The following is a 13421-nucleotide window of genomic DNA, read 5'->3' as shown; positions in this document are numbered from 1 at the left end:
TATATATATATATATATATATATATATATATATATATATATATATATATATATATATATATATATATATATATATATATATATATATCGGAACATCTACTGAAGAGGGATGGGACATCTACTAAAAATTGGGTAGCGATTTTAAATTTTGTGACAAATGGCCCTCTGCCAAACCCTATTTTAATTAAGGCGTTTTGCGATGCCAACTCTAGCTCGAAAACTAATGGACCGATCGTCATATATTTGTGTAGGCTTATTTAGAGCATACAGATCTAGTCCTTCATAGATCGATATTTTTAAATATTACGGTTTAAAACTGACGTTTTTTGTCATAAAACGGACAAACATATTAAAAAAAAGTTCGCTGAAGAACTAGTTTTTGATGTCCTTGATAAGCCCACAAAAATATATGACAATTATTTTATTGGTTTTCGAGGTAGAGGTAGCAACGATTTCAAAATGTAATTTCGAGAAAATAAACGTATTAAGTGTCTAAGCTACATACAATTCAAAATGAATTTTCCCTTCCAACACTCATATCTCAGTCAATTTGTTCTTATCGACTTGAAAATTTTACCGCATATTCTTTTTATAGTTTAAAATAAGTCAATATTTTTCGATTTCCTGAAATTTACAAGTGGGGGTCACCCCTTTAGACATTAGAAGTGAAAAAAGTACCTTAATTATAATAATATTTTAATATAATATAGTATAGAACTTTGGATATTCGATTATAAAAATTATCCGTACTACTATATACAGACTTGTAACAAAACATGTGTGGAATTTAATTTTGAAATAATAAATTTAGTTTTTAGATTGCTGAAAAACTCATGTACAGGGGTATTACTGTAGCGTGGTGACCCCTTCTGCAATATTTTCCAAACTGGTATCAAGGAAAAAGCCACTATCATAAAAAATGTGGGTGTTTCATCAAATTTGAAAATCTACAAATCATTGCATATTTCTAGGCATATTGGGAAATTATTGTACCTATAATTCATATTGACCACATTCCTATGGAAACACATTCAGCTCTTGACTTCATTTCCTCACTTTGCAAATGTTAAATTATGATTTCAACACATACCCTGTATGAAATTTCAATAGTGAATCTCTAAGGGCTTACTACTAACATTGTCACCAGAACAACTGACCAAGAGTAGACAACTCTAGGTATTTTTATATTCTCAGTCTTGAGATTAATGAGGATACGTAGTAGCGTGGAGCGATTTGTATAGCAGGAAAAAATCTTAATTCTTGGGATTGCACTGAGCAAAAACTTCCACTAGACCCTATGTCTACGGTGAAAGTCGAGCTTCCCGATTTTGACTTGAACAACTGGATCTCTTTTCGTCGGCCAAAATGTAATACTGTTATATTCGGATTTGATATGTCTTTTATAGGATTTTCCAGATTACAAAGTCAAGATTGCAATGGTCTTGGGATGAATGAAATCGATGAAAAATTATAAAAGTTTGAAGCAAATCATTGAAAGTGCTTCTGAAATAAGGTGAATTAATACAAGTTATACCCCCTATCGTATAACTACCATACCATAAATAAAATTTTTATAAATCATACGCCGGTGGGGATAAAATTCCAGAACTTCATAAATATATGACAATAAGATAACACATAAAGGATGAACAGTGTTCAAAAATGCTTTTGCGATGTACTATAGAGTTTTTAATTATTGTCTTGGCTACAATTTTGCTCTTAGGGTTGGATCGAAAATCTCTTATATGCCAAAATACCAAAAACAAAAAAAAAAAAACTTGAAAAGTCTGATAAAAGTCAAAATCAGGAGGCTCGCTTCTCACCGTACGTGTATGGTCTTGTGGAGTTTGTTGCTCAGTACAATCCCAGGAATCAGAAACGCAAAGCGTCCCTTAGGATGTTCAAATCGCCCCAACCTAGTATATACAATTTGGTACTAAAACCTCAAATGTATTTGGATTGGAGTCGATTTAGCCAAGTCCGTCAGTCTGTCTGTCCGTCCAGCTGCCTGGAGCGCACGATAATTCTCGAACCGATTCGGACCAACATTTGCACCTCGTAATATTTTGTCCAAACTTAGATCCTTCGGGTACCTCCCCCACAAAATTAAAAATGTTTTCGCTAAAATTGTACGCGCTATATCTCTCGAAGGGAGAACCCGATTTGGTCAAAATTTTGCACATCTTAATATTTTTTTCAAACATAGATCAGGTTCGAATATGGTTCGAATATCGAATAACTCCTTCAGGTATGTCCCCCGCAAAAAACTCCGTACTAAAAACAAGGACATGTTGTACTGAATTACTAGTTATTCTATGACCACTAAAATTGCTAGTAATATAATTAGTTGTGTGGGTTGTTTAAACGCTAACATGTGGACCACCATCTGTTCCTTATTTTGTCAACAAAAACCTTGCGTGCCGACGGTGAGACATACAACCCTAGGATTTGTAGTCGGGCACACACGCTCTGTGCCACCGTACTCATAATTTAGTAAGGAGTAATATAAGTAGTTTTTTTTTTGTTTACATTACTTTGTAATGGGTTAAATAATATATAAAGGATCCGAATTTTTGCTGGGTCCCTCACAAAATTTCAAAATTTTTGGCACAAGTGAAGTTTAGGAACTCTTCTCGGATCGTCATGAACATTTTTTCAGCAGGTTGTGTTCGCGGCCGCTTTAACAAAGGTACAATTTAGATGATCACGAAAACTTACGAATTGGTTATCCGATTTGATCGAAACTTTGCACATCGTAAAATTTATTCCAAACATACATCAAGTTTCCAGAAGGGGAGCTCCATTCTCGCCAAAGTTCATAATTTTTGTTTAAGTGCACTTTTACGGCTGTTTGAGGATCGTTTGCAATTTGTTACCGAATTTTTTTGTTGTAGCCAAGTTTACAGCGATATGATGTTTTTCTTGTGCAAATCCATGCTTCCTGAAATATTAGTCCAAAAGCTCTAAAAAATCCACGGTGACCAAGTAAAGTGCATGATAACTATCGAAAGTATAGATGGACATTGGTGCAACCTTAGCGCATCGTAATAGCTCTTTCATACTTAAATCAAATCAATCACTCCGTCTAGTATCTCCCACACAATTTTTTCGTAAATGTGCTGTTCAGCGATATGTCTACAGCAGGTAGCCCTCTCGGTTCATAGCTCATAAAACAACAAAACACACAAAAAAAGATTTTTTCAAATTGGAGCAATATTAAAGAAGTTATAAGTATTTATTTGCATGTAGCTTTTACAGAATTTGACCTTTTCAAGGCGCGATACCTCTGGAACAGTTAGTCAAAAAAAATCTAAAAATATACTAAAATGTTTTGCTAATGAGCAGCATCACCACAGCAAAAAATAAAGGAAATCAAAAACCTCATCTTGAAAAAGTGTCCGATTTCACTCAGAAATCCCCATATATATGTAGTCTTAGGTACACAATTTGTTGGATTTTAAATCTTATAACATGCCAAGCCAATTCGGCAAGATTGTAAAAAATTGTGGCCAAATTCAAAAATGAATAAATACCCCAAAAACGTTGTTCAATAGATTTTCCACTAGATACATATAGTAGAATATGCAAATTGAACACATCTAGTGATTGAGGATACACTTTTTGCCTGTACATTCATACATATGCTTTTTTAAAGTGCTTACCAAACTTCAAGTGTCGAAAGTGTAAATTGCTGCACATAAAACATGTTTTTACATAACTAGATGAGAGCAATCACAATTCCCCTAAGGTTAGATGAATGCAACCATAGTCAAAATTGTTTGTCAAATACAATACATGAAGGAAAAAAAAACTACAAATAAGGATACAACATTTATTGCCATGTCCTTTAAACCTTTTCGAAATGGGATGAATGGAGAGTAAAGGGGGAAACCTAAATTTTACATTTCACTTACATTCGAAATTGATGTTGGGAAATTCAATTACAAGCTATGCATACTACATATTTCCAATTTAGCAACATTGTAGTGTTAGAAAGGGAAGCATGTAATGATTTCGAAAATATTGTATACATAAATTGAAAAAGACATATGTATTTGATTTAAAAATTTAGTTAAGTTATTAGATTTTTTAAGACTGATTTATAATTGGAAAATTGTCAATCTGATAGATTGTGTTTTAAATTACAAGATGGCCCTTTTCATTTCATTTAAAAAAAAATTCAATTTAGCATTAAAGACGAATCAAAGTTCAAAAGTAACAGAGACAGTTAAAAAAAATAAGTAATGCAGCACAGAAGAAATATAGTTTTAGCTTTTATGAGACCGGTTTTCACAGTCACAATATAGTCAAAATTTAGGACTATACACATAGTCGAACCTGATGTATATCTGGTAGATATGTTAGGATGTGTAAAGCATGGACCAAATCGGCCACTACCATCAAGAGTTATCGTGCGCACAAATTTTCCGAACATTTTTGAACTTTTGTGGGGGAGGTACCTGAAGGAGTGGACCGATATGGCTTATCCTCAAACTTAAACTAAGTTTGCACAAAATATTACGAAGGCATTTTGGACCGAATCGGTAGATCCGTTCGAGAGTAATATTGCGTTCAAACCACTACGCATAGAGGTTTTTGCACCTTTCAGGCTATTTTCTCAGGAAGTATGGACTTGCCCCTGATGAAACTTGTACCGTTGTACAAAAATCAAAGCGATTCGAGAGCAAGTCCTAAACTGAACTTTCCGAAATTTTGTGTGGGAGATACCTGAATGAATGGACCGATTGAGTCCATATTGAAACCTCATCTAAATCTTGTAGAAATTTCACGATGTGCAAAGTATGGACCAAATCGGTTACTCCCTTCAAGATTTATCGTGCGCACAAATTTTCCGAACATTTTCGAACATTTGTGGGGGAGGTACCGGAAGGTGTTGACAGATATAACCCATCTTCGAACTTAAACTAAGTTTGGACAAAATATTACGAAAGCCAAATTTTGGACTGAATCGGTTGATCCGTTCGAGAGTTATCGTGAGCTCCAGCCAGCCAGACAGACGGACGGACATGGCTAAATAAACTCCAAATTGTCTGAAACACATTTCGTCCAAACATTCTTGGAGTCTGAAACCATTATTTTGATGAGGCACAATTTGCCCGTATTAAAGTGCATATACCCTCGTTAGCATAAATGCTGAGGGTATAAATATGAAATGTGTTGAAATTAAAAAGAAATTCCATTTCAACTGCTCTAAAAATAGAAAATATTTTTTTACCATATAGCTTATTTTTCAACTTCAAGTGGTCATAGAATAACTAGTAATTCAGTGCGACATGCCCTTGTTAAAATAATGGTTTAGTAGGGGATTTAGAAAGTAGTTACGACTACCAAAAAGTACTATAAAACCCCATTATTTAGTAAGGATTTTTTTTTGCTGGGATGTAAATATTTATTTTCTTCTTCTTCTTAATATTTAACGGAAAATATTTTTTTCTTTGTACTAACTTGAATGTTTCCAAAAATGTAAAAATAGGGGGAATTTCCCTTAAGCATTTGGGGTACTTCCCGACGTAAATTTTCAAAACGCCGAAACACGTGTCTTCTATTTTTCATAATCTGCCTGAGTTTACCTGTCATTATTTTCTGTGTTGTACAGTGTATTCAAGTTACTTTTTATATTTTTAATTATTTTTATTTACATTTTACTCACGTAAAATATTTCGATCATAAAAATTTGGTTGTTTTTACATACCTGAAAGAAAAGAAATATAGAAGATTGTTAAAAAAAAACATTTAAAATATTTTTAAGGGCTAGGCTATAATAATTCCGTATAAAAAAAGTAACACTACAACTTTCTCTATTAAAAACTTCCCTCTCCACTTTTTGTCTTGCAGAAAATCTAAAGAATACATCTACAATTACGTAGATCGTGTACGCTTTGCTGAGAGTTCATTTCCCGATTACAAATATCCTTCACGGGGTTCCGGTTGGCGGCAAAACAAATCTATATCCCATCTTGATTTAGCCACAAGCTGTCACAGTGCAGCTTCCGGTTTAAATCACTGGCCCTCATCATCATCGCATCAATCATCGCGACACCAGTTGCGTCATTCGCGATCGTTGGACTACAACCATATCGATCGTTGCAAAGACGCCCTGGATATTGCCGAATATTATTGGCGGCTCGATCACGATCCGGAAATTTATGACGAAGAAGAGGAAGTTGATATTGAACCGGAACATAAGGGTTCACAGTTGAAATACGTTAGCGAACATCATTATCGAGATTTCAAGTGTGGTAAGTTTAGAATAATAAACCAGTTTGCAAAAATGAATAACAACAATAAAGAACAATAACAAACAACCTATTGTTTCAATTTACAGCTGATGACAATTATCACCACTCTGCGAATAACATCTATCAAACATCAACTCAGCAGCAACAACAACAACAACAAAAATCGTCTAACAGCCGGCAATCAAAAGCTGTAGTAACTGCCAATGGTAGTGCTGGCGTAGCATTGCAAGCTTTAGAATTTGCCAGCGATTCGTGCAGTTTGCGTAGATCGCGAAGTTTGGCTGTTATACGTGAGGAGACATTTAGCGACCTGCAAATTAGTTCTTCAAATGGCAGTCGACGTTCACAATTAATACCGCGTGCTCGTCTTGTTAATCGCGGCTATTTTCGGGAACGTGATAGGTAATTTTTTTTTCAAATACAGTTTATCTTATTTTCATTTTTATATGTACATACATAAATATATAAGATATTCCATGTATTTTAGTATATGCACATTTATTAGAAAGTGACAAACTTTTCACAACCAGTACACAGTGGACAAATTGATATATAAATTCCAATATTTATTTACTGCAATTATTACTAAAGATTCTTATGGGTCTTATGGATAAAACTATATTCCGGTCCCAGACAGGAAGAAAGCTATTGATTTTGGAGATGGTCAGATAATATTCAGGGTTCGAAATGCAATATTTTGTTCTTCTGCAAATATCTCCGCTTCAAGTAGGGGTATTCCAAAAGCAAAGTCTGTCTGTAATTGGTCAAACAATAGAGATATCACGATAGTCGATAATACATCACCTCCGGGACCAAAGTCCCCAACCAAAGCTGTGATATTCGTCATTTTAATTAAAATCGCAAAAATGAAAAGTGATATTTTCTGCTTTCGTTGTCAGGGTTTGCTTTTAGTATACCCCCTGTATTCTCTTTGGAAAAAAAGTTGACTTTTTCTCTAAATAATTTTTTTGTCCATTCCCTTAATATTATCTGACCATCACCAAAATCAATAGGCTACTTCCGCTCCGGGACCCCCATCAACACCCAAAATTTGGTAACAATCCGATCTAAATTGCGACCTGTAGCGTGATTACAATGTTTAGATGGTCAGACGGACGGACACGCATAGCCAGATCGACTCAGCTCGTCGAGACAATCATTTTGGTATATCTAAGTATGTAGACCCATATTTCGATGCGTTACAAACTTTTTGGCCAAAACCAACTTATAATACCCTCCCCACATAGTTTTGTATGGTATAATTATGCTTTCACTATATATGAGAAATTTACCAAAATATGGACTAAAATTGGTCATATTTTAACTTGTCCCATATCGAAGAAACGTAAGGTGCAGTTAGTTAAAATTTGCTGAAACATCGTATTAGCTCATCAAATTAGAAGATGTTAGTTTATATAGCTTATACCCCTTATGTTTAATACATTGCAGCTTACGCAATTAGTAGCAGACACAAAACCACCACCACACAGTGGCCCAGCCCCTGGACAAAAATCGAAAAATGTATGGCGACAAATTTGATCGTGAAATAAATAAATGTTATCTAAACCAGCATCCGTCAAAAAGGGGCACACGTGCCCTTGATGAGAATAACAACAGAACAACCACCACTCAGTCTTCGTTCAGAAGTCAATGAAGAAGGTTCTGCTGTCGCTTGTTTCAATAATTTTTAGTTTTAGCAATGCATTAACGCACACGCTGTTTGTGGAGAGAACGAGAGAGAGACGTATGCGTGAGACCGCAAACAATGCGTTTGTATTAGTGCCGAAACCTGATCTAAAGTTTAGATTCTACAAGAACTACAAAGAACTGGTAAACTGTTTTTATCGATGTGAAAATTCGCCTTACAGGCCCCAAATAAATAAAATCTTAAATTCTCTAGACAGACTACTTGATTTGATCTTTGTAAACCATCCTAATGATATTGTAATCTCTCAGTGCGAGCCAATTGTTCGCCCTGAAGACAAATACCATCCCACTATAAACATCCAAATTCCATTACACAGCACTAATATAAATCGAAATAAGAATAATATTTGTAAATACAGTTTTTCGAAAACAAATTACGTTCAATTGAACTCACTTTTAAGCTCCTTTGACTGGAACAAGCTCTATTCATTAAAAACCCTGGATGAAATGTTAGACATTTTTTATCAAACTTTAGATAATTTTATATCACAAGCAGTTCCAAAAACAGTTCTCTTCAATAACACTGGTCCTCCATGGAATAATTCTGCTTTGTCGAGGTTAAAGAATCGCAAAAACAAACTATATAAAAAATTTAAAAAAAGTAGCACAAAAACTAACTATGCTTCTTACACTATTGCTAGATCAGAATATACTATCTTAAACAAACGACTCTACCAGAACTACATCTGTAATGCAAAGAAAGAAGTAATCCTAAAAATTTCTATCGCTTTATTAATACCAAGCGCCGAACAAAAACTTATCCAAAAATTCTAAAGTATGGAACTTTGGTTGCCGACGACGATGTGGGCATCGCAAACATTTTTGCTTCCTTCTTCAAAACAACATATTCCAATAACTCATATGATGACACATCCCAATATCCCTACAATATTTCAGAGTACACATCTATACATGTACATAATATTGATACTTATTCTGTGCTAACCGGCCTAAAAAGCCTGAAAAGTGTAACTACGCCTGGTCCAGATGGAGTCCCTGCCTGTATTTTAAAGCACTGCGCAGAGAACCTAGCTCTTCCATTATCTATAATGTTTAACAAATCGCTTACCTTGGGCTATTTTCCAGAAAAATGGAAAGAATCGTATATTATCCCTCTTTTTAAATCGGGAAATAGAAACGATGTCTGTAATTATAGAGGTATTGCTAAACTAAATAGTATCCCAAAATTGTTTGAAAAAATAGTCACTGACTTGGTATCATTTCAAGTATCGTCTGTATTATCGAAATTAAAACATGGATTTCGAAAACGCCATTCCACTGTAACAAATCTTTTGGAACTAACAACTTTAGTTAATGATGGTTTTCGAAATAAGTATCAAACTGATTGTATCTATACCGATTTCAGCAAAGCTTTCGATAAAGTTAATATAAAATTACTGTTAGAAAAACTGAATAAAATTGGATTTAGTCAATCATTGCTGCATTGGCTAACATCATATTTAACTGGCAGAGTACAAAGGGTCAAGTTTGAATCAGCTATTTCCAATAAAATCTCCATACCTTCTGGAGTTCCTCAGGGAAGCCATCTAGGCCCAGTGCTATTTACCTTATTCATTAATGATTTACCGAACGTGATATGTTATTCTAAAGTTTTAATGTATGCAGATGACGTGAAGATATTTTACTCATTACGCAATCCAATAGATCAACTCAAATTGCAATCAGACCTAGACATTTTTTATCAATGGTGTAAAGTTAACTTGTTGGAGCTAAATATCTTAAAATGTAAACACATGTCATTTTTTAGATTACAGAAGATCGACACAAACTACTACCTTAATGAACGACCAGTTGAATCTGTAAATTCCATTAATGACCTTGGAATCCTTTTAGATCACAGGCTAGACTTTAGAGATCACATTTCATTTACTACTAACAAAGCATATAAAACTTTGGGTTTTATAAAAAGATGGAGTAAAGAATTTTCTGATCCACTTATAACTAAACAACTATACATATCATTTGTGCGTTGCATATTAGAATATGGTTCAATTATTTGGAATCCAGTATATAACATCCACTCTAACTCAATAGAATCGGTACAAAAACAATTTTTATTGTTCTGTCTCCGACATAGAGGCTGGAGTATACAGTCACTGCCGTCTTATGAGTCCAGATTAGGTTTAATTAAACTGCCTACCCTAAAAAGCAGACGATCTATGCTTAATGTGACCTTTCTCTTAAATATCATACAAGGAAAAATTGTATCTGATTTTGTATTAGAACGAATTTGTATAAATGTTCCAGTTAGATTAACGCGCAATTACCAGCTACTTCACATTGAGCACTTCAATAGAAACTACGCCAATAACAATCCACTACGCCGACTACTAATTGAATTCAACAAACTATACCATCTGATTGATCTGTCTGAAAACCGTGATGTATTGAAGAGAAAAATAATATTATACTTAAATGGATCACAATAAATATAATCCCTTGGCACTCCTAATATTTGTAAATATATATATATATATATATATATAATTAACATAGTCTGTAAGGATCTTGTATCTATAGACATAAGTAAAAAAAAAAAAAAAAAATCGCTCTACAGGCCACATTTACTGTCCAATCAATGAAAACAGTTTACCAGTTCTTTGTAGTTGCTAAACAAGTAATCTTACCAACAATTTTTAAAGTCGGGTAAGATTTTAATATTAGCTATATAAAGGGCCCATGGTAACTTTGAGGCCCTAGTGACACGTGGCCGATTGAGCTCAAACTTTGGCAATCTTAATTTTTAACAAAACTACACATTTTAGGGGGTTGCCGCATAAAAAATCCGACATAGATTTTTTCCTTTTGAGTTAAAACTAGTCTAGTGTACACTGTACAAAGTGGAAATTCGATAAACAATGCATTTTATATTACGAAAAATAATTTAAAAAATAATATTTTTCATATGAATGACTGGTCTAGATATGGGAAATGGGTAAATACCTAAATAGTAAATATCCATTATAATGGATAAATGGGTAAATACCCAAAAATTGGCCCCATATTTGGGTATCGGACATTGATTTTTTAAAAACCACTCTAGTGTACACATTTTACTTAGTATTGTGTCAAAATTTCATGCTGATATCTTGAGAACTCGTTAAAGTTTAAAGTTTGACATAAATCAAGAAGCAAGTTTATCGGCGTTGATTCTTTCAATAATTGCTATTAAAATTAATTTAATTTTTTATAGATCTTAAACATAAATTATAAGGCAATCACGTATTTAATAGAAGTTACTTTTGTCTACATTTTATTTTTCAGTTGAAATAGCCAACAAGTTTCTCAACAAAATATTCGCACAAGATAATTCGTTAATGAATATAGCTAGATTGCAATTTAATTTCATTAAATTTAATCTTAACTGTTAAACTTTTAAAAAATCTCAAGTGATTTAAAGTATGTAATTTCGGCTACTGCCACTTGCCAAATGTATTGTTTGGATTGCTTCTCTCTCTTTCTTAAACGTCAAGTGCCGAATATTGTTTAATTAAATTGTTAACATGGACGGAGTCATATGACAATTCAGTTAAAATGATTTAATATTGGGGTAAAATTTAACAGTGTTCTGCAGGCGTAATACAAATATTGAGGTGGTGCAAAGGAATTTCATGAAATTTACACGGCGTTGAAAAGAGTTTGAAAATAATGCCAATTTTAAACGTTTGAGTCCATTCCAGTGTAATTCCCCTAACATTTTATCAATTATTTTTATCCACTGTACAGTGACTGTAAATCCAAACCATCGCGTGCTGTTTCTCTACTTTTTACAATGATGACGCACACAGACCCTTCGTAACGATACGAATCAGTTAGCAAGATTTGTATTTGTATATCTATCTGGCTCCCCTCGAAGTGTGTGTGTGAGCGCCAGTCAGTATTTGTCTCAATCCCAAAGCTGTGCAGCATGCTTGGTGGGAGGAAAGAAGATTATTTTTGTTTACTCCAAAATGGGTGATTGTTCACGGGGGGTGTGTAAACATCTGTGGTTTCGAATTCGTTTGTTGGCAAAATCCACAGGTTGTTCAAAGTTTTTGCTGTTTTTTAGCATCAGTTGCTTTTGACTTTTTGTCATATACGTTAAAGTTGAAAAGTTCTATCCAGAATTCAGCCAACCACAAAAAAATCCAACAACAAGAACAGAAACAAAGGTATACAAAGTCAGAAAATGGACAGAATGAATTACAATTAAAAAAACGGTCGCATTGAGTTAAAGTTTGATATGTCATTTGTTGTTTTGTGTAACCACATATAATTAAATAATAACGAATGTGAATAAAATAAAAAAATACTGATCCTTGATGTTGTATCCAATGTGCTTTTAAATTTATTTTATAATGTTTGTCAATTTTCATTGTATTCTTCAACCAACATAATACAAAATATGTTCTTGAAAGTGTATCAGGTGTTATAGACGAATGGATGATCTGGATTAAGGATGAATAAACCAGTTTTTTGCGGTTTGAGTTTTGACAACAAAAAATAAATCAGTCATCAGTTAATGTTGGTTAATAATAGTTGGTTGAGTTTTATTGCTAAGTACAAAACCTGAATAATTCAAACATTAATTAAAAACATTCATTTGTATGTATTAACATTGCATGCGTGTCTGTGGCAGTCAACTTTGTAGTACTTTGCGTGATTTTAATTGATTTTATTGTCAAAGAAATACTTAACTGTTTGCAAATATAATCAGTATTTAATTCTTCATTAATTAACATTGGGTAAATCAGAAGTGAAAAAGGAATCATTGTATAAATGTGATGTTTATACAAATCAACATACCCAGCAAAAATTTGGTAGGCACATGTCATTACTTTCTGCATTACCAGGTAATGAGTACTCATTACCCTCTGCATTATCAGGCAGTACATATATAACAGTTAACATATAACTAGTTACATCATTACTTACTACTTACTAACAAAGGAATAAGTACGGTGGCACAGGGCTAGTGTGTCTGACTACAAATCCTAGGTTTGTGTGTTCAAAGCTCACCGTCAGCATGGAGTTTTTTGTTGACAAAATTACGAAGAAATGTTGATGTACATGAATGTTTTTAAACAACCCTTACTATTTGTACGAGTGGCCTAGTGTGTAGTGTGTTTGACTACAAATCAGAAGTTCGTGTGTTCGAAACTAGAAGGAACCGAAATAAAAGAAAAGGAAAAAACAAAAAACAAAAAGTGTGCAGTGTTGAATTTGAATATATTTTCACCTCAATTGATCTAAAAATAGAACATGTGCTTTTAGCGTCCTTTTCGACTACGGGTAAGTGGTTAAATATGTACTTTGTGTACACATTTAAGGAAGTACTTCCTTCCTATGACATCCCCATGTAAAAATAATGACTTTTACGGTCAATTAGTAAGTAGTTACAACTGTCAAAATTTACTGAATAAAGTCATTACTTGGTAATGACTTTTTTTGCTGG

At 33.6% G+C, this 13421-nt stretch overlaps 2 protein-coding genes across 9 annotated transcripts in view; one reads left to right on the top strand and one right to left on the bottom strand.

Annotated features, from left to right (window-relative positions):
- MCU (mitochondrial calcium uniporter) overlaps positions 1–13421 on the bottom strand; it is a 304006-nt gene that overhangs the window by 135487 nt on the left and 155098 nt on the right. The window lies entirely within an intron of this gene.
- Positions 1–13421, top strand: part of jv (javelin) — a 115619-nt gene that overhangs the window by 82269 nt on the left and 19929 nt on the right. Inside the window, exons 2-3 of one of the 2 annotated variants that reach the window (XM_073984262.1) lie at positions 5856–6259; positions 6346–6661. In XM_073984262.1, coding sequence (XP_073840363.1) covers positions 5856–6259; positions 6346–6661 — 720 coding nt within the window. Of the gene's footprint in view, positions 1–5855; positions 6260–6345; positions 6662–11868; positions 12139–13421 lie in introns of those variants that run through there. The other variant, XM_073984263.1, reaches the window with a different exon arrangement.

Source organism: Musca autumnalis, unplaced genomic scaffold (assembly GCF_047663935.1).
Source record: "Musca autumnalis isolate F117 unplaced genomic scaffold, ASM4766393v1 scaffold_4, whole genome shotgun sequence".
Taxonomy (NCBI): domain Eukaryota; kingdom Metazoa; phylum Arthropoda; class Insecta; order Diptera; family Muscidae; genus Musca; species Musca autumnalis.
Note: the sequence above shows the minus strand (reverse complement) of the source record. Positions and strands in the feature narration are given on the sequence as shown.